We start from the raw sequence: 22,523 nt of genomic DNA on the forward strand, positions 1-22,523 counted from the left end.
GAATACAAAAATACTGCTTGCTTGCAATGATTTAGATATGTACTGCCCCGTGTCGCCAGGGAAAATACACACTGTCACTTTAATAAATCGACAAATTATTATAATTAATGAGTGTGCAGGTCGACATTCAGCAAATGGATCAGAATGGGTTCTGTTTGGCATTTTATGTGAACTACTTACTCATTTAGCATTTTCTGCACAGTTAGACTCGATACTGATGAAAAATAACTCAAGTACAATAAGCTAAATAAATGATTTATTGTACAAAAGAAAAATTACAGTAAATAAACAACAAAAGGCAAAAATAATAGTACAGTTATGCACAACTATTGAACTACAAAGTTGGGGTGATATTTTTGATACTACACAAAGAACAGAGGGATGAAGAGGGGAAAGAGAGAAACACGTTAGAAGCGGTGAACCTGTCCAAAACATCAAAAAGGTTTTACATCTGGGTATGTTCTTACATAGATATTTGTTACTCTCATATATTTATATGAAACCAATGGAAAACTTTTAGACACACCAGTTTAAACACACAGAAACACAACTTCTCAGCTTTGACCGCAGTCAAGTCACAGATGTGGGTACACCTAACTATTTCTCCTGACCACATGTGACCTGAGTCGCTAATGTCAGTCACTCTGAACCTGAACCTGAGAGCGAGGGGACCCTGTGCTTTATATTTTTGGAGGGGATGGAGGTGGCTTTGATGAGTTAAACCTTTACAATGATTAACAAATTAGTTTTAAAAATTGTAGGGCTTTTTTAGGAGGCTAAAGTGAGGTAGACAGACTTTTAAATGCATTGTAAGTAATAATAAATAACAACTGATCAGTTCAATAGTTTTCCAACCACAGCCCCTAAACCAGCCTTTTTCCCTCCCTTTGAAAAGATCTAGCATATTCCTGCAATTGCAAAGGTTACAGCACACGTCATCATCTGCTTTGGCTAACAATCCCTGGATACTCCTCTCATTTGTACATGGCTGCTCTCGCTTAAACACACTCAAGGCAAAGACACATGTCCATGCAAGACAGATGGCACGTTAAGTTAAAAGGAAGCAAACTTTAAAAAACAAAAATCATTGACTGGGAACAGATTAAAGTTGATGAGTTGGTCATTAACAGTTAAAGCATCTTACTTTTCTCTGATCTGGGCACATATCACACACACACACACACACACACACACACACACACACACACACACACACACACACACGCACGCACGCGCACACACACACACACACACACATGCACACACACACACACACACGGCTTATTGGAGGCCTTTCAGGCTGCTGCTACAGTACATCCAGGTTCCAAGAGTTTTGGGTGTGTGGACAGGCCCCCGCTTCAGACAAAGTCAGGAAAGTGTGATCGTACCAAAAAAGAAGTGGAAACTCCCCCTAAGTTTATATCTTATCACCAGAAACTTGAATAATTTTTTTATCCTATACTGTACAAGCTCTCATGTGCTTGGTAAAACGCATACAACAACACCTCACGCCATGAACGTCCCATAGTGCAAAATTTATTGTTGGTAAGGTAGAGTGCCCCCCAAAAAAAGGTTTTTGTACCCCTTTTTTTAAAATATATACATATATCATTTATATATAATGTCAGAGGCTCTCACTTTATCCAACAGAATAGTGCTTTCGTTTATAACAAAAGGATATCTTTGCTTCGACATCCAGGAGACAAAGACAAGCTTCGAGCAAACTAATCTACTCAGAGTTTAAGCACTAACATTGTTTTCTTCGTTATGATCATCGGGTTGAGGGTGAATGGGGGCATTTCAAACTGCAATCAAACACACTGTCTGAACTTGAGTCAGCCTGATTTTATTTTGTTTTGTTTTATTTGCACCCTATGCGTTTCGCTGTGAGTTACAAAAGTTAATTCTTAGCACAGTTCTGCTGTTAGAGGACTTTATAATTTTGTCTTGTTTACTGAAACTATCAATGAAACGGCCTGCTTGTTCTGTGTTTGAAGGGATACTTTGGTCAATTTGATTTATGTTTCTGTACAAAAGGTCTTGAAATAAATAATGTGAATAGCTTCCAAAACATCATTTGTTTAGCAAAACGTCTTTTACATCTTAAAGGACCAATGAGCTACCAGCTAGCTGACACTCATTCAAGATTCATAGGTTACTGCAGTCGTAAAAAAACGCTCAAATCTTCTACATTTCATAGCAGTTCATGAGAAAAGTAATCTATTAACTTTTTCACTGCTGTGTAACACATTAAATGGTTATTTGAATAGAATTATATTATTCAGCAGCACACACATTACCACCATCAGCAAAATGCTGCACATTAATGGGTCAAGTCCAAAAATAATTTAATTCAAAGACCAAGTTCACTTGTTTTTTAGTAGATTAGCAGTGATCTGTATTATAGATGAATGCCTTGTGAGTCAATCTCTGTGGGGCAAAAACTCTGGTGCTCCTGTTTCAGGAACTAGTAGAGAACCAGAAGAGTGGGGAACAGAAGACGGCAGGATTTGTAGTCTTCCTATAATTGAGACATCTCGCCAATGACTGGCTGTCAACGCGACTCTACCACTGACTCTGTTCTCTTTGGAGATATTTTGTGTCCACAAATGGCACAAGCCTGGAGGAGTTCTGCCATGTGGTGGGGTTGCTAAAACGGTTAGCTTCTACTAGCCGAGACGCGTTCGGCTGATTCCTGGACGCTAAATGAACAACAGCCTTCCCCGTTGTGAGTCAAGATAGATGAGTCCATGAATGTTAGTTTTCAGCGTGACCTAGATCTGGCAGGCTTTTCTAATTCGAGCGTTTCCTCGTCTATTTTTTATCGGCGGCTAATGCAGAAAAAAGGGGTAGAAGACTATTTTCACGTTCAGTCTGCATGTTAAACTCCCAGTGACCTATGACATTTCAAAAATCATAAGTAAAAAAATGGTTTCTGCGTGAACTTGGTCTTTAAAGGAAATTGCAGTGAAATCTTGGCAGGTTTTGGGTGTGGGTCAGTACTGTTCAAATGGACCTTGATCCAAAGCTTCTTCAGTCTGAACATTATGATATAAACCTTTATAATTGTCAGCTTCACATTACAGAGTAATTTTAAACCTGGTTCACAAGGCAGGACATTCATGGAAATATTTAACTAGCTCCACCCCTTCCCACAGTTTTAGGGTTGCTCACAATTACCACGATGCTCTAAAGATAATCTTATTATATGTCCCTACCATGTGTGGTGTGTTGTGGGCACACTGGTCTGCTGGAAAGATGTTAGGACCTCTCATATAATAAATCCAGGCTTTCAAACATTTTCAATTGTCTTGGCCAGATTTTGATGACAAACAAGCGTGCTGCCTGTCAAATATGACATGTTGCCAATCAAAAAGCACGGTAATTGAAGCATGCAGCATGCTCCTCCTCCCTTCATGTTTGATTTCTCCAAAGTCATGTTTTGTTCTGCAAGATTTCCCATCTGACCAGGGAATGTTTGCGTGTGAATTTAGTTTGTGTGTAATGTGTAGTTTTTGCCATGTTGCTGCACATGACGCACTGTTTTTATCACCACGTGTGTGGTCTCTTATGCTTTGAATATTGGCAGTTTTTAAATTTCTTGTAGTGTGAACTGAGCCTTTGGAACAAAAATAAGAAATTATTGCTAGACTTGATTGTATATATATTGTAAATGAATACATTTTGTTGCTTAAATAACCACAAAAATCCATGTAAATAGGCAGAAACGTTAAACTGACAGCTGGGTAAAGGTTTATGAAATAATGTTACACAGCAGTAGCTCAGGAGGCAGAGCGGGTTGTCCAGTAATCGGAAGGTTGCAGGTTCGATCCTGGCTCAGGACAGAGAATTCTGCTGTTGTGGTCTTGGGCAAGACACTTAACCCACCATGCCTGCTGGTGGCGGTCAGAGGGACCGGTGGCGCCTCTGTCAGTGCGCCCCAGGGCAGCTGTGCCTACATCGTAGCTCATTCCCACCAGCGTGTGAATGTGTGTGTGAATGGGTAAATGACTGATGTGACCCTAAGAAGGTGCTATACAGATACAGGCCATAACACTCTTTTAAATGCTAAAGGTAATATGTTTTAAAACGGCAACACTGCAGTGCGGTCTCAGTTGTGCTTGGACAAGCCATTAGCTCATCAATCCTGTTGGATGTAAACAATATGTTTGAATGGATGTGATTCAGGAAGGTTTTAACAGCAGGTAAAATAAAACTTTTATGAAGGAAAACACTTCAAAATGGCCCAAAATCCCCTTTACGTGTATGTCTTTGCAGATGTACATTTTAATTGGATCTGGTGCTACTTTGAACTTGCTGGGATGTAATGACACCCCTCGTGCATCTGCTGCTACATGTTTATTCTAAAGTCCCCTTTGAGTGATGAAACCGTGCATTCACATTCTATATGCTTACCATAAATGGTAATATTTCTTCTTTTTTAAATTTATATTGTTTGCAGATGGAAATCTGGTCCTTGTCATCCTGTAGGACAGGCTCTTTTTCTCCTCTCCAAGAAACTACAGGATGACTCTGCATCTGTGTTCATGTGTTAATTGAGACCATTTTTTTGCAGGATAAACTAAAACTAAATGATCTACTTTTGCAGTGCAGAAACAGTTTTACTAATTTTGACTTGCTTAGAAACAGAACAATAAACCAGCATAACCTTTTCACTATTTAAAAGGGAACATGCTTTTATAAGACTGAAAATAAAAGCGGAAAGAGTTTTCAAAGATCCTCAAGGGTGTTTATGTATTAGAAGAGTGTTTACAGCAGGTTTTGTTTTGGATCGCCTCAACATCTGTAAACAAAATTTTGGATTTATTCTATTAGTATCTCAACAAATACAACTTCTACTCATAAAACTGTTTCTAGTGTTCTGAATTGTGGCTGTTAAAGTGACAGATTGCAGAGTAATTTTGATCATGCCCCCCTTGCAAACACATAGATGGAAACTCCATTACTATGAGTAAGTGTATTTGTAAAAATTAAGTGTTTTCAAACTGACCTTAAAAGCTGACATTGCTTCATGAAATAAACTTAAGTCTCCTGTCACCACATTCCACTAAGTTCACAAAGATGCCATAACAATTTCACAAAACTAACACAAACTCTATGACATAGTTTTGTCTCATTTTCTGAAACTTCTCCACAAGTACACCTTTTCCAAATAATTTGTAATATACTGTATTTCCATCATTCGGTCCTTTTTTGATTCTTATTTCATTTATAATTTTTTTATACAGTCAGAATCAATTTAATTACTGGAAAAAATGGAAAAACAGTGGGATGGGGGTTGTTTTAATAGCAGAGCAAAAGTGTGATCTGATGCTGAAGAAGGGAGATCTCTGTGGTTTGATGAGGGGCTGTAATTGTTAAACATGCATGTGTCTCCTTCCATGACCTAAGAGCAGCCACATCGATCCACCACCATGCCTGGGATCTTGCCGTGTATTATCTGCTGTTTGTCATTGAAGTAAAGCATGTTAATGGGGGACATCTTGGTTGGGGTGCAGCAGGGCCCTGCAGAGCCACGGGGGTTGGCGTGCTGCACCAGGTGGGTGTGCGGATACTTCTGCATGAACATGTACTCGCACTGCCCAGAACAGTAGTTGGCTTTGTAACGTTTGGGGGCAATGATCCAGTCCCAGCCGAAGGCCTCGAAGTCCACCGTCAGAGGGTAGCGACAGCAGCGGGACTCAGTGGAATGCTCGTCGCAGTCCAGCCCGAGGTTTCTCCGAGAACGTTTTGTCGTCTCAAGAACTTTCACTTCCAGGAACGGCTGCTGGAATCAGGGGAGGGAGGTACAGGAGACAGAAATAGGTGGTTATAAGAGAACAACACTGACTGTATACATACAACAACCTAAAAAATGATGATGTCCAAGTAAACACAACAATGTAAGTGGTACTTCACTGCAAACCACTGCAATCTGCAGGTAATCATAACATGAAATGTATGTGAATGGGTGGTTTAAAGATCTTAATCTTCTCACTTCCTGCTGCAAATTCTCCTGGGAAAATAAATCCAAAGACAAATGCTTATCAAATTTAAGAGCACTATAATTTCTAAAGAAATAATGTTGGTATAAAAATGACGTTCAAAGAAAATCTTTTCCCTTTCTCACCACATCAAACCAGTCCAATTAATGAGTTAAAATGCACAATGAAAGTCAAAGAAACCTAGAAGTTGTTCACTTTGATGCAGCCATGTTGGCTTCCTTCAATGCACACGATTCTTAACCTGAAGTTCAAACTTTGTACTGAACAGATAATTTTCTCTCGTGTAAAAGTCAGTTAAAGGGACATGTTGGTCATGTTGAAGTGTATTTCTGTGTAAAAGTTATAAATAATATTATAAGATTATATCCTAAAGGACTGACGAGCTAACGAGCTGCTGATGCCCCCGAGTGTGACCGCCTCTACAAAAGTCGTGGCTGGTCTGGAGCATATAGGTGCGTGCTAACACAATGCCATGAAAGAAAGATATCATTAATGACCATTCTAACTCAATCGGACATAACAACATCAACGACTCATTTGGGGATAGTGAGGAGGGATATTCGTTAGTGGTTTCTGCTCGTTAAGCAACAACAGACAGCTACAGTTAATAAGCCTGACCCTCCCATATTCTAGTCAGAATTGACAAAGCACTACGGATGAGAAGCGAAACATTTGCCTTCATCTGAAACCTTTGGATGACCACAGAGAAACAATTGTCAATCAAAGTGAAAATAGTTAAAGGTAACTTCCAAATACTTTGGAGTCCATCATTTTACAAGAGTGGTCATTCTCAAGACAAGTGCCAGGAGTAGACATGGGGAGAAAAAAAACCCAACCCTTCAAATCCATTTCACATGACAGGATTTCACATTTGTTAGACATTTTCAAAACATGAGATCCCACATGGTAGTTAAAAATCACGGATAAAACAGTTCTGGCCCTAGTGTGTGGTGTGTGGGTACATATCAAAATCAACACAACACACACAAACAGTTTTAACACATGAACTTTTCCCGGTCAGACGGGAAATCTCTCAAAACAAACTTGACTTTGAAGCAGAGGAAGACTGGTCATCTGTGTGTTGTGGAGAATCACAGAATGGCCGGTCTGTTTCTGGCCTGTGGCCACAATATTCAGCCCTACACACTCCGTAACGCACACAGATACAGCGCTCTTCCATCACCTGACTTTCTGATTGGCTACACGTCACATTCAACAGGTAGCGCGATCATTTGTCATCAAAACCTAACCCAAACCATCCAACATGTTTAATATTTTTGAAATGCGATTGGAGTGGTCCTGACATTCTTATAACCAGAGATCTCTTAACACACCACACATGGTGGGAATATCTGATAAAATTATCTTAAGGGCCATTACGGTAATCAGGTGCATCCAAGACCGTTGGAAAAGGAGAATTGGGTCAAAAATCAACATTATTATTATTATTATTATTATTATTATTATTATTGTTGTTGTTGTTGTTGTTGTTGTTGTTCTTTTTTTTTTGTCTTGTGATCCAAGCCAAAGTCAAGACAATGACTACATCTCAGACTCTACTATCCAAAGTTTTACCGAGTAGAGGATGAAGACAAAACTGTAACAGAATGGCTTTTATTTAGCACCCTCTCTCTAAAGCAATGCAGCAGCATTACTGAGCTAATTATAACCTTAATGGACCCTTGGACAGATGAAATCAGTGTAGAGATGTTTACCCACAATGCCCAAAAAACCAAATACGTCATATCAGACTAAACTAGCCTGGCCTCTGTTTAATTCTGCACAGTGAAAGGGTCTGGGAACTCTCCTCTTCATATAACCCCACCCCGTGGGAATTCTAACCGAGCCATTCAGCTGAGTAGATTATGTCACACACCATAGCGCAGAGATTGTTATAAACATGGTGACTGAAGCGAAGTTCGCTGCGGCTCTTTCCTCTGTTCTAAATGACTTTAATGACATCTTTAAAACCACAACAAGTAGAAGCATTAAAAGCATTTCTTCTAAATAAAAGATGTTTGCGCAGTTGCCAGACGACATTTTTGACCGCAGCTAAAAAAAACTACTGCGTCGCGTGGTACAGTCGGCATTTCTGTCTTTTTTCTGATTGGTTATTTTTGAGCTGCCTAGTCCCGCCCCTCAAGTTCCTCTCTGGCTGTGAGTTCCCAGACTCTTTCCTTGTGCAGAATTAAACAGAGGACGAGTCTGGCAGGCCAGGCTAAGAATAAACATCTTCACCACTTCCCAGCATGGTGGTGGAGTGCAATGGTTTGGGCTTGTCTGGCAGCCACATACCCAGGACACCTCTCCAGTTAACAGACCAAAGTACTCCAGAGTCAAATGTTAATCCCAAAACACAGCAGCCAATCTAAAATAAAGACTAACATTAAGATGGTGCAATAGCCTATTCACACATCATCCATTTTCTGAACCCACTTTGTCCATGCATGGTTGCGCGGTCAACGGACAATCAGGCGGGGTACACCCTGGACAGAGAGCCAGTCCATTGCAGGGCAACACAGAGACACACAGGACAAACAATCATGCACACACACACTCACACCTAAGGACAATTTAGACAGACCAATTAACCTAACAGTCATGTTTTTGGACTGTGGGAGGAAGCCGGAGTACCCGGAGAGAACCCACGCATGCACAGGGAGATCATGCAAACTCCATGCAGAAAGATCCCACGCCGGGAAGCGAACCCAGGACCTTCTAGCTACAAGGCAACAGCTCTAACCACTGCGCCACTACGCAGCATTCACACATACATCCACACAATTTGTGGCAAGCTAGATTATTGTATCCACAGCTGCCCCAGGCGTTCTCGGTGAGGCCGCACAGCACAGGCGCCACCAGTTCCTTCAAGCACCACCAGCAGGCAAGGCGGGCTAAGTGTCTTGCTCAAAAACACAACGGTCAACACTAACTGAGCTGGAATTTGAACCAGTAGCCCTCCAGTTACAGGGCAAATTCACAACCCTGTAAAAGTCACCATGAAGGTGGAACATTAAGATAGCTGTGCAGAAGCCTCAATGAATTTAACAAATGTTGAGAAGAAGAGTGGGCCAGTAAGTTTCCACAGCAAAGTGAGAAACTAACGAAGTCCTACAGATGATACTTGATGTTAGTGCTGCCAAAGGAGCTAGTGGGTCACAGTGTGGACACAGAGCTTTCCATTTTGACCTCACTTTGGTTTAATAACAAAAACATGTTGGAATCCCTTCCTACGTGACAAAGAAACAGACTTTACCCTGATCAAAATTCAACAAGCACCTCGTCTCAAAATTAACAAAAACTCTCTCCAATCAATTTGTCGTTTTTAAGAACAAGCACAATGGCCCTCGGGGGCTGACTGGATGAGCATTGACAGAAACTAGCTTTTTCTAACACTAATGGCTGACTGTGCATGCTTGCTATGACCTCTGACCCACGAGGTCATAAGCAGGCTACCATAACCTTGACCTTTGGGTGCAGCGAGCAGATCAAATATTTAACTTCAGCATGTTTGTTTTACAAAGCCTTCTTCTCCCCGCGGTGATTCCAGCTGAGCTGCTGCAGAGGTTTTTGTGACGCATTCAAAAGAGGAAATAAACTGAAAGGCAGCCGGGGTGAGACCGTGTCAGGTCGGCCTTTGAGGCTTTCATTTTAGAATAAAGACCCAACTGATCAAGGAGAAGCCGAGCTTGCCTTCCTGGCTTCCTTGTTTGTGATAATAACGAACACTTGTCTTTGCTTTGGAACTTTGTTTTGTTTAGTTTTTTTGTCTTTTTGTTCAAGAAAAATACCGCACACTGCTGTGTGCTCAGAGGGCAGCGATTTATTGGCCAAGACACCAGAGCTGACCTCTGATGTGTTGTGAAGATCTGACCCAAATAACCACTCGGTAAATATTTGGTGTTGCTTAACTAGGGCCGGGTTAAGGTGGCCTACATAATTCAACCAAGATGTTGCATTTAACAGTTTCAGTCAGCTTCAGTAACTCTAACTAGATTAATGGTTCTCGTTTTGACACTGAAGTTTGAACTCATTCATTAAATCAGACCCAGAAGTTCACTTGTAGCAAATCTGTGCAGATGTTGCGTGTTATGTTACCCGAAAAGACTTATACTCTTTACCTTTGTTTGATTTGGCAGGAAAAAGTAAAAAGGCCTGAATGTATGCGAATGTACATGCAGCCAGTAACCCTTGAATGACTGATCACAACAAAGCAGTTACTGCTGGTTTCCTCTGGATTAAATGGAATACAGCATCAACGAGCAATAAAAACATCCCTGCAATTTACTGACACACAATAGGTTGAATCTACTATTTTATTTTAAAGGTGTGGGAAACTCTTTTAATCAGTACATTTGCAGTGGTCTCTGGTAGGAATGAGTGCCTTGCAAGCTGTACTCGGGGCACAAAAAAAGCCCAGAATTGCTTGGATCAGCACGGACATGTCTGCTGCTGCAGAGAGTGGCAGCAAATGGCAAGATTTGAGTCTTATTTCCTGATATGTGGACATCCTGCCTCGGATTGGATAAAGGCTACCTGAATCTACCCCTGACTTGCGACGTTGAAGTTTTATCTCCACAAATAACAAAAGCTAGGGATGCAACTATACCACTTTTTTCCAAACCGATACAATACTGATACTTGGATCTAATGGGCCATTCCCATCTGTACTGGGTCGGCCCGGGCCGGGTAGCATAGGTTGTTTCCATATCTGGGTGGCCTGGTATTTTTCCAGGCCAACCAAGGCTCATTCTCAGCCCTCTTCTCGAGGGGGTCTTCTTCAGGCCGACCAGGGCCAACACACCCACTGCTGACAGCAAATTCACACCTTCCATTAGAGCAAGCCTCTGATTGGTGGGTAGAATCAGCCCACATGGGCTTAAGGCAAGGATGTGTGGAATCAACTGGGCCAGGCTGGGGCCGACTGGGGCTACCCGGCCCGGGCCGACCCGGTACAGATGGGAATGGCCCATTTGTACTCGCCGACACAGATTGCTGATACTGATACTTCTACCACATGTGGCAAGGTGGAGAAACAAGAGCCCAGGTGGGATTCAATCCCCAGACTCCCGGGTGAAAGTCACGCACGCTTGCTAGTCTGCCAAAGGGACACCCCCTTGGCCAAGTAGCCAGGGCGCATGATCAATCGGGACACTGTGACAGGAAGCTAACACTGACACACACACACACACACACACACACACACACACACACACACACACACACACACACACACACACACACACAAAAAGCAATGAATTGAAATACAGGTTTTATTTTCATCTCTGCTTTCAACAGGAAAAGACTGTGAGGCAGATAAAATGTAAAATATATTAATAGAAAGCATCACCAAACTAAAATATTAGGAAAACACAAACGACAAGTTACATTGAAGCCACTTTCTAGCAACTGCATTGGTATCGGCTCTTGGTATCGGTTAACTTTTACCCTAACATAAGCCCTGAGGAAAATTTCCTGTGTGGTGTAGTTGCTAATGCCAACGATTAGCTTCTACTACTCAAGACATTCTCTGTTGTTTCCTGGACGTTAAAACTAACAACAGCCTTCCCGTCACGAGTCAAGATAGGTGAGTCCATTGCTGTTTCTCAATAGCCAAAAATGCTACGTTCTTTGTACTTGACAAGTATTTTCTTGGCAAGGACACCAGGAAATCTGTTCTACTGAGTACGTATGGACGAGGACGGCATTTAGAACAGAACCAAACTCCATTACATCATGGCAACAAGCGCTGCTTTTTACTTCAGTTAAAACTACGACCTGACAAAAAAATAAGTCTAGTTTGTCCCTTAAATATCGAAATAACAAAGACTATATGGTTTATATAATGTTTGGTTCACTTTTGATCAAAACTGATAAAATACCAGCATTTTCTAACAGAGCAATTTAAGGCACCACTGCTTTTATTTTCAAGTGAGTTAGCTAATTAGCATTTTGAGGGATTGTGAAGTCTGAAGAAAAAAAAAAGCAAATACACACAGCAACAGGCTATACGCAATTATTTACAATAACAGGCAACTTTATACTTCTTTATTTGTATTTCTGTTATAAAACACTACAGCTTTGAGTTTTCTCCTCATCCAGTCAAAGCATAAGGGTTTGCAATGCAATGCATTGTGGGATACCGGCCAAGTCCACAGAAGGATGCATCCAATGCATCCTCATTATATAATGGGCGGAGCAAGAACACATCCAGAAAATCTGAGCATACTTGCAAGACAGTGTTCTTATGATTGGAACACTTGGGCCAACGTTGGTGACGTTTCACAAGAATGTGTATACACAAGTACAGACAAGTACGCATACAGAGAAATGGCCCACAAGTGACAGTGTGACGTAGATCTGTCAGGTTTTTCAAATCCTAGCGGTTGGCCGTCTGTTTTCTATCAGAAGCTAATCCAGGAGATAGGTGTAGGAGACCATTTTCATGTTCAGCCTGCATGAAAACCTCGCAGTGATCGACTGTTATCAGAAGTAATCATTAAAATATGGTTTTACAGAGTTCCACACCTTTAACGTTTTCCCTTAGTGACAAATTCAGTCTGTGTACTTGCAGAAAAAGTTGCAAAAAACTTTGTTTTGACAAACAAAAGCAACTTTTACTTCTGAATATCCTCATCCTGCCATCTCTAAAGCTTCAAATCACAGTCATCCTTCTGCAGTTTTATTTTAAGGCTTTAGACGTTTTCTGTTTAGATCTTTCATTTCAGCTGTTAAAAGTAACACAGTCTCAAAGAAAACACACTTGGAAATGTGTTTGATTTATTTAACAAACCTGACTATTTGTGCATTAACCAATAACCAATGTTTGCAAAAACACATGAACTATTTTTTCATAGTGAATTTGTGAATATGCTTGGGAGCTCTAATTGTGTTATTATTAGATATTATTATTAACTGTGGTGATGGTGTTAGGGATTCATTTTAAAAAGACCACCCTTTGTTCTATTGCTCTCCTTTCTGTAACGACGTATGTTCTAGTCCTAGCAAGACTTGAGTGTGTAAACATTGATCCATGTAGAAGGAGACAACCCCCCCCCCCCCCCCCCCACACACACACACACACACACACACCACCACCACCACCACCACCACCACTACCAGCCCCAGGGACAGGTCTGAGGGTCCTTACCAGCCCTTCCTCCCCAGGTCGCAGCGAGGTAACTGCCAGGTCATTGCCGCTCTCATCAAAGGCGTTGATGTCGATCCCCCAGTTGGTGTGCGGCTGTTTGAACCAGTTCTGCAACACGTGCTTAAAGTCAATGCTTTGCCAGTGGCCGACCCTGGAGTTCAGTTCTATCTTCAAGGAGCGGATCCGGATGTGGCGGCTGCCCTGCTCTGTGATGGGCTTCAGCCGCAGAATCTGCAGGTAGACGGTGGAGGTCTGCTGCAGCGGCCGCAGGTACACCCACAGCTGGGCCTTCAGCACCTTGGTGAACATTAGTTTGGGACTGAACTTGAAAAAGCAGCAGCTGGGCTTCCCATTCACCTGCACCAAGGGCTCCGCTGTGGAATAAAAAACAAAAATGAATGAAAATATCATCAACATACAAGCTAGTGATGGTTTATGCATCTGTTACATCCTGAACACAGTTTCCTGGTTATGTTCTCTAAAACTAGCAGCAGCTAAATGAAAAACCCTTTAAAATCTCTGGGTCTGAAGTCACCAGAAATGAACCCAACACAGGTCAGTCCATGCAAGACCAGAACAACAACAAACCACGCATGTTCACACTCAGTCCCATTGTCATTTTGGATTTGCCACCATGTTTTTGATCATCTGGAGAGAAAACACATTTGCACAAGACCTGCACAGCTGAGACCAACACAACAGCATCACCATGCAGCCCTCTACAAGATAAACATGCAACATATTCTGCAAGAACACTCAACATCATTCTAGGAAAGCTACTTCTGTAGTCCTCAGTTCTACAACATGTGCGTGTGAGAGAGAGAGAGAGAGAGAGAGAGAGAGAGAGAGAGAGAGAGAGAGAGAGAGAGAGAGAGAGAGAGAGAGAGAGAGAGAGAGAGAGAGAGAGAGAAGAGTATTTGTGTACTTGTTAAACTATCATACTTAGGAGGACCAAAGCTGACATATTCACTAATCTTCTGAAGACCTACTGGTCTTATTGGGACGAAAACCCAGTCCTAATACGGCAGACCCTTAGGCTTAGGGGTGAGCTTTAGAGGTAAGATGTGAAGTGAGTTTTTATTACAGTTAGGCTTAGGAATACACTGGTTATGGCTAGGGTAAGGGTTTGGGTTAGGCATAAATGCAGTTACTAAAATGAATGGAAGTCATTCAAAGTACTAAAATGGACAGAAAACGAACTTGTGGGTGTGAGAGAGAGAGAATGTGTGTGTGTGTGTTTTGAATTATGGTACAGAGAGGTGACACCATCACGAATGAACTAAAAAGCAGCAAAGTTTTTAAATATAATTTACAACAATTGTAATTAAGAGCGTGAGGAAATAATCCGTGTTAATCATAAAACACATCTGATCCTGAGCTTTCATTTCTCTAACAAACTGTCCACTCTTTGTCCGTGTCACATGTGCACATGGTCCTCTTGTTTGGCCCATTCAGTTAGGGAACATTTGTGATTATTTTAAGGGTCTAAAACAGATCAATTTGCATATTAAAACAAGAATCCGTAATGGTGGCCAGAGGCCAGATGGTAACCTCAGATTCCCTTGGGTCAGCCGTAATGAAATGGACTACCCTCAGATTAAAACAAGCAAAATTAAAACATCTCATGTTCTTTATTTCTTCCAGCAGCTCCCCCATTTTTGCAAATATATTTGGGATGTGGATTAAGAGTTATGTCAGAGAGCATTAGCTGTCTCTTGAAACGGACAGATTTATTCCTATCATGATCCTGGTGTTCCTGTGATTTGCGGTCCATGTCAGATCTGCATTTAGTTCATTTACATAGACTTCCATCTGATCTAATGACATCCATCCGTTGAATTCATACATTCATTTCCATGTAAAGTGTTCTTTTATTAAGGGAAATTTATTCGGTATCTAACAGGCATGACAATGTGCCAACAGACCACAATAGAAAATGTATTCTGCCCGTTTTCTTTGAGTAAATTTGTCATTTTAGCCCCAAAATGGAGAAAACATGAGTTAGTTAGTTGTACTTTGTGAAAGAGTCGTTGATGCAAATCGGTTGTTTTAAGAAAAGTAAAGAGAAAACAGTGCGGAGCTGTCAATCACCGCTAAATCTGAGGTTGCTAAGGCAACCTGCAAATGCTTCCTGGGTCAAAAGGTTATTTGGCACCTCAGTCTAGTTAAGAAATGGGATCAGGGGTCAAAACCGTCAGCCTCTTTACATCTCAGGGGTGCTGGGGGAGGGTGAAGGAGGTGGATATGGGGGGGGGGGGGGGGGGGTGCAGGCCTAACAGCCAGATTGAGTTTGAAGGTCAAGGTCAACCCTATGGCAATGGTAATATGTCTTTCTTCACATCTCGCCTTTTCAGCACAGAACCACTCCAAAGCTCAGCCACACAGCAGCGCCGAACCAGCCGTTTGTTTTTGTTTTGATCAGAGTGGAGATCCTCCAGCCAATGGTGGATTGTTTATCCCACTCTTTTGACCAGGAGAGAACACTGTGCCAAGGTGTGTGTGTGTGTGTGTGTGTGTGCGCGCGCGTGCGTGTGTGTGTGTTTATTATTTTTGTTATCTTAGTGATGTAATTGAATCATGAGCATGCATTCAGGGACATGAATTCACTGACTAAGAGCCAAGACGGGGACAGACGGGATCCTTCAGCCTGTTTCCAAGCACAGTCATTAGCGAGTGTAAATTATACACAGTCTCACGCTCAATAAACAATATGTCAATGTTCTCTTCTTTTACTGGGTTGCTGAGCTCACGGCAATTAACGTGGGCGTTGTTGTGTTTGCTCATCAGCACAAGAGCCAAGGCTGTGGTTCGTTTAGGGATTGCTTCTGGTTACGACTTTTGGAGAAAAAGCAGATTTTTGTTGTTTTGGTTGGATTTCTAAGAAAAGAAAAGAGAAACGGAAAACACTACGAAGATGAAATGAGGGGAGAAGCAGTAACCTGAGAAGCAGGAGCATGTTTGGCGTAATCCAATTCAGGACCCAAGTTATTAAACACACCTGCACAACACATGAGCCATGTCATGTGAAACAATGACTGCATTGATACGGGAAATCAATTTGTGCCTTTATAGATCTTGTAAATGCACAAGCTGCAGGCGGGGATGAATGCCTGTGGCTTAATTACACCCCGCGTCTTGGCAGAGCATTCCATTTGGGCAAAATGAGCAAATTTAGCTTGTAAAGACCAGGGAACCAAAGGGACACTTAATGCTTCCACCTGAACGAACTTTTTTCTCGCCACCAGAGCACATTACTCGGTGGAGGCCAGTACTTTTACTGCAGCACTTTAATGGCATAATTTCCTGCATAATTTGCTTAGCTTACAGCATGGAACTTTAATAACCTAATTCCTGCAGGACAAATAGAAAACTCAGATTTTGTGTTCAGCACCACCTGCTGGATCAACACAACCGAACCAAAGAGACCCAAACAACATCAACTCATGAAATCGTTCTCATGAACTAAACAGTGGGTGCATTTTTCCCTCCAAAAGAAACAGGTTTGTTTTAATATTCCCATTCTCGTGTCCGGCCTGCTTCATTATAACAGCAGCTTGTTTCCCTGTGGTATAATTACAGCATACGCGGCACATGAATTTTACTGCCAACATGCAGCAGGCCTGCAGGTGGGCCTATCAAACATCTGGTGGGCTCCCTGGGTACCTGGTGTTCCATAGTTAGCCTCCTATACATGCATGCAAGGGGAGGCATATAGGATATAGGGGTTTATTCACCGTGCCATCTGTTCGTTTTCATCCAATAGTAGCCCCATTTAAATGGTTTTAGCTGTAATGTCACTGAGGCGTAGTCGAGAACTGAGCCAGTGAAACTGTTGAAAACAGATGGAGGGGGGAAGTTAAGGAGCACAATGAATAAGTGAAATGTCGCCTAAAACCTGCAATGAAAATGGTCTTTTTATTAATGGATGATAAAGTATTTTTGTCTCCAAGCTGAAAAGAAACATTTTATTAACAGGAATAAGACAATGTTTGCAGCATCTATCCAACAAAATGATAAACACATCTACGAATAAATGACTTTACAATAGGGGTCCCTTTACTGACGCTACTTAGTGCATTATTGAGCATTAATAAACAAGGGGTTGCTTTATTAATGTTCCCAGTGTTGTTAACTATTAAGCTTCCTCTGCCTAGTAATTCTTTACTTAATAACAGTTTTAATACTCTTTTAAGCAGTTCATTGATGCTTAATAATGCACTAAGTAATGTTAATAAATTGACCCGTATTGTAAAGTGTTACCTATTTTTTGTCTTTTCTTTTTTTTAATTTCTTTTCTTTCCTTTTCTTTTCTTTTCTTTTCTTTTCTTTTTTCTTTTCTTTTCTTTTCTTTTCTTTCTTTTTCTTTTCTTTTCTTTTCTTGCCATGTGTGTTGAACACAGTCCAAAAAAGTCAAACTAAATCAAAACACAAGGAAGCAAACTTGAATTGAAAATCTGCTAATGATCGGGTGGCTTGATTGGCTCCATACGCCCATCAGTATTCCAGCCTTAAAAACAGCCTTTCTGTGATCTTTCAGGAGGTCATCCGAGAGTAACACACGTGACACGGTTTACCTGATCTAAATATGCTGCACAGAGATGTGGCTGCATGTGCCAGCCAGGTGAAAACGGACAGCTCGTATGGGTTGAGGAGGGCAGCTCCATTGTTAATATCCAAATGGATAAAGCATAATGACACAAATCTGGAAAGGACTTTCATTTGCATATTTATTTATAATTTCTTCTCTTAATGGGAAATGCAAATGTGCCATTTTGTTGTGTGTGTGTGTGTGTGTGTGTGTGTGTGTGTGTGTGTGTGTGTGTGTGTGTGTGTGTGTGTGTGTGTGTGTGTGTGTGTGTGTGTGTGTGTGTGCGTGTGTGTGTGTGTGTGTGTGTGTGTGTGTGTGTGTGTGTGTGTGTGTCCAGGAGCCTTTGCATTGAATAAATGTGACTCTAGGGTATCCCCACGCACCTCGGCATATTAATCATCGTGACACGTTCACGACCCTTCTAATAAGACAGGGGCTATGGTGCACCCCCTCAAACATCCCATCCAACCCCGGCCCCACTCCCTCTTTGTCTCTCAGCCCATCCCAAGGGAGCAGAGAGGATGGTGGGGGAGGCCAAGCTCGAGCTGTGGATGGAGAGGGGTGTGTGTGTTCATGTGTGTGTGTGTGTGTGTGTGTGTGTGTGTGTGTGTGTGTATGTGTGTGTGTGTGTGTGTGTGTGTGTGTGTGTGTGTGTGCAAGCGTGTGTGTGAAGTCAGACCCCCTCATTCAGAGGCCTCCCCTGGGACAACGGCAGGCACAAGACTCCTATTAGGACTGAGCACGGTAGCCCCACAGGAGCAACAAAAGACACCTCCTAATGCTCCCTGTTCTAGCTCAGTGAACACACACACATGGAAACAGGCAGCCCTGCATAAACACACAACATGCACTAACAGCCTCCAGCTAACACACTCAGAACTCATTGTTTTTAGTGTTACATGTGTTTGTATTGTGAGAACGCTTGCTAGACAGAAGGACAGGAAGGAGCACTGAGATAAGGTGGACAGCTGGACAGCATGGCGCTGGGGTGGGATCGCTGCTGTTGGTGCACATCGACTCATGCATGCATTCATGTCAGGGGACAAAATGCACAATGTTGCATTTCCTATATAAAAATATCTAAAACAAAACTTTGATGAAGTTTTGTAGAATTGGAGATTTTGTGTGTTAAGATGCTTTTGCTTTCACAGCAGAAAGAAACTGAATCTCATTGAGAAATCTCAATTTTTTTTACTAATTAAATGAGATGTTTTACTCCCTTCTGCACAGATCTCCAATCTCTTCAGCATTGCTTCCATAACATTTTCATTTCTTTTCTGTTTCAAGTTTAGGCCAGTTTAGTTTTAGACAATTTTCTATGCAGAAAAAATTCACAAGTTCAGTGAAAAGTAAAATATTGTGTATTTGTTTAAAAAAATTTACTTGACTTGAATTTTTTGTCCACATCAGCGTTTGTTGGCTTTAGTTGAACTAATATGATTCGAAATTACTGTAAAATTCTTTTAGAATAGATACCTTCTTTTTTTTAAAAAAAAAACATATTTTATTTGATAAAAAGCCTTTTCATAAAGCTGTAGAATGGAACCTTTAGTTTTCAGGCTAAAACATCTGTTTCAGGAAACTGAATTTCTACGTTTGTGGTTTAAACTTTGAAGGCTGTTTGTTTACTTCCCAGAATTGAAAACAATGCTTAGCTGAAAAAAACAAAACTTTAGAGAATGATTCTACAGAAGCGTTGAGCTGCCACCCATGCAAAATAAAATTAGAGATATAACATAATAACACCAAAACTGTATTGATCCAACAATAGAACTTTCACGTTTTTCAATATATTATCACATTCTTACAATATATGATCACAATATATGATCATGTTTTTACAATATATTATCATATTCTAGAACTGTTTCTGTAACTATTTTAGGTGAGCTTGCATTTTAGACGCATTGAATCCTGTTGTTATCGTCATGAAAATCACATGTACACTGTTGAGATGAGCAAGACTGTTACTTCAGAAACACATGATTAAGCATAGCATTCTGGGATGTGCGCAGACATGTTGATGGCCTCACAAGTGCAAACAAACCGTGAACACAAACAGTACATCGCAGAGAAGAAGCAGATTTTGGGTGAAAGGAAGTGTTAAATAAACAATACATGTTAAATAAAGACGTTGGGTACTGGTGTATGGACAAAATCAATGTTATAAAAGATTTGGATTCATGTGAAAGACTCAAGACTGAATCACACGACAACTTGTCTGCCGCAGTGCTGCATTTTCAGCTATCTTGTTTGTGGTGTGAGCAGATGTAAACATCTGGATGAGAGATAAACGTTTCATTTGCTGGTTTTTGTAGTAAAAAATTCAAAATTGTCGTCCCATAGAAGAAGTGTGGCAGGAGAAGTTGTGCTGTGTGTCAGTGCGCCCTACCGGTACGTGTGTGTAGCCTATGAGTGTTTTGTGTGTGCATGTCGCGGTAGAAGGACAGAAACAATATTTAAAAAAACGAACATCATCTGTGTCTTCCCAGAATGACAATACTCCGGACCGTGATGTTTGGTTGCCTTACAGCTGTGATCCAAGCGAGCCGACGAGACTTTATATTAAATACTTGGTCTCAGTGGTTATGCCTCCGAGCAGGAAATTGGTGAAAAGTTTTCCACCTTTATTCCCCTGGTGATCATGTGCTGCACCCCACAACACAGCAATGATTTACTATGGTTGTGTGATATAACCGTTAAAATGTACAATAAATTGACTTAAGACTCAAGAACAAGACTGAGCACGCCGTTGTCAGTAGTAGTAAGCAACTAGTAAGGACTCGTAAGCCGCCAATATGGCGCCCGCGTCAGTGGTGCGACACAATCTCGATTGTTTAAATGTGCTACAGATCTTAAGCGTTTCCTACCTATTCAGTATGATGAACAAATATTTTCAGTGCAGGGCGTAAATAAATCGTTTCAAATTGAATCTTTAGCTAGAAAAGATAATTGCCACTAATTCAGTTACTAACAGTTTGTCACAAAAACACAATTTGCTTTGATTTATTTAAAACAGTCAATGAAAAATTACTGTAGCACCCAAAGGTGATATCCATGGAGCAACTAGCTGAAAACATGACATCTCTCAGGTTGTGCTTTGGGTCATTCATGGACATTTGCCCATTTGTTGGAGACATTTTTTTATTCTTGACACTTCTTCATTTGACCATCACTTGTCCAATTTATTTGTTTATTTTTTTCAACAGAAGCTTCACAATTAGTTGCAGTGGTCAGGTACAAGGATGCGACAGAAAAAGACTGAAAAGCAGCTATAGTTATCAGAAAATGTTTTAATAATTATTCCTCAATATCACTTAAAATGGTAAAAATAAATCTAGATACTTGGAAGCAATGCATAAAGAATGCTGAATATGCACGAGGATTTGTTCATTTTAACTATTTAAATGTGTGGGAAACTCATTTAATTAATGCCTTTGCGGTGGTCTCTGGTAGGAATGAATGTCTTGCAAGATGTACTCAGGGTAAAACAATCCCAGAAACGCCTGCGTCAGTAGTGCTATTCTGCTACATCAGAGGAGATTTGGAGTCTTATTTCCTGATACTTAGACATCTCGCCTCGGATTGAATAACAGCAACGTGACTCTACGACTGACTCATTTGCTCTGCAACGTTAATGTTTTATCTCCACAAATAACACAAGCCTGTTGAAGCTTCTGACAGGTGGTTGAGTTACTTTTGGGCTCGACACATGGGAGGCGACATCGCCTCTCCTCCATTCATTTTCAATGAGACATGCGCAACAAAGCGATAATCGCGGGTCTCTCTCCTACTAAGCGAAACGCGAAAAACATGCGTGTGAAAGTTTGCACTCGTACAAGTGTCGTGCACGTACGACCCAGCGGCGCGATCCCAGAAAGTTGAAACATTTTTAACTTTTCATCGCTGTCGCTTGGGCGAGGACCAATCAACGGAGGTTTCATTCACTGACCAATGAGCGGACAGGATGCTCCGCACATCTCCGAGCAAACATGGAGGAGAAGTTGGTTATTATTATGTTTTATATAGTAAAATCACAAGTAAGATTTCACATAACTCTAGCAGCAACTTGTGAAACATCATATCTACCACTTTATTAACTCTGAACCGCTTAAATAACCTTAATTCCCTCCAACGTGACACAACCAAACAAAACAACGGAAGTTTCGATTTCGCCATGGAACAGAACGCGTAGACGGCTTTGCCGCTGGCCGCTGCCGCGGATCGCCTCCCTTGTGACAGGTAATAAAAGCGACAGCGACAAATTTCGCTGATCGCGGTCGTTTGTCACCTCCTGTGTGTCGAGCCCATAACACTAATGCTAACGGTTAGCTTCTGCTAACTGAGACGTTCTCTGCTGATTCTGACCCCTTAAACAACAGCCTTTCTCGTCTAAAGGCAGTTACAGGTCTATCAGGATTTCCAGATCCCAGAGTTTCACCGTCATCAGAAGCTAATGCAGGAGAAAGGTGTAGGAGATTATTCATGTTCAGCCTGCATGAAAAACTCAAGAGTGACCCATTATAATCAGAAATAGTTATTCAAACACAGGTTGAATCTTCAGGCTTTACCTGTTAGGATAAAAACTCAAAGCTACAGTCAGTCATGTCATGTCACACATTATGTTTTTAAAACAAGGTCGGGAATTTTTCATTTTCACAGCAATAAAATCCTGTTTCATGGTTATGAACAAGAGTTGGTCTCTCAGGCACCAATAAAAAATAGAAGTTGCTGAAATTAGATCATTGCATATCAAATAAACATGTAAATACAACATTTT

The 22,523-nt window shown here is 41.2% G+C and overlaps 1 protein-coding gene across 2 annotated transcripts in view; it reads right to left on the bottom strand.

Moving 5' to 3' along the window:
• Positions 1–239: 239 nt before the first annotated feature.
• The window catches only part of gdf11 (growth differentiation factor 11), a 29,984-nt gene continuing 7,700 nt past the window's right edge, over positions 240–22,523 (bottom strand). The window contains exons 2-3 of one of the 2 annotated variants that reach the window (XM_015959713.3): positions 13,156–13,529; positions 240–5,785 (exon numbers count right to left, since the gene is read on the bottom strand). In XM_015959713.3, the coding sequence (XP_015815199.1) occupies positions 5,408–5,785; positions 13,156–13,529 (752 nt within the window). In that variant the 3' untranslated portion in view covers positions 240–5,407. Of the gene's footprint in view, positions 5,789–13,155; positions 13,530–22,523 lie in introns of both variants that reach the window. The other variant, XM_015959712.3, reaches the window with a different exon arrangement.

The sequence above is a fragment of the Nothobranchius furzeri genome, chromosome 3 (assembly GCF_043380555.1).
Source record: "Nothobranchius furzeri strain GRZ-AD chromosome 3, NfurGRZ-RIMD1, whole genome shotgun sequence".
Lineage (NCBI taxonomy): Eukaryota > Metazoa > Chordata > Actinopteri > Cyprinodontiformes > Nothobranchiidae > Nothobranchius > Nothobranchius furzeri.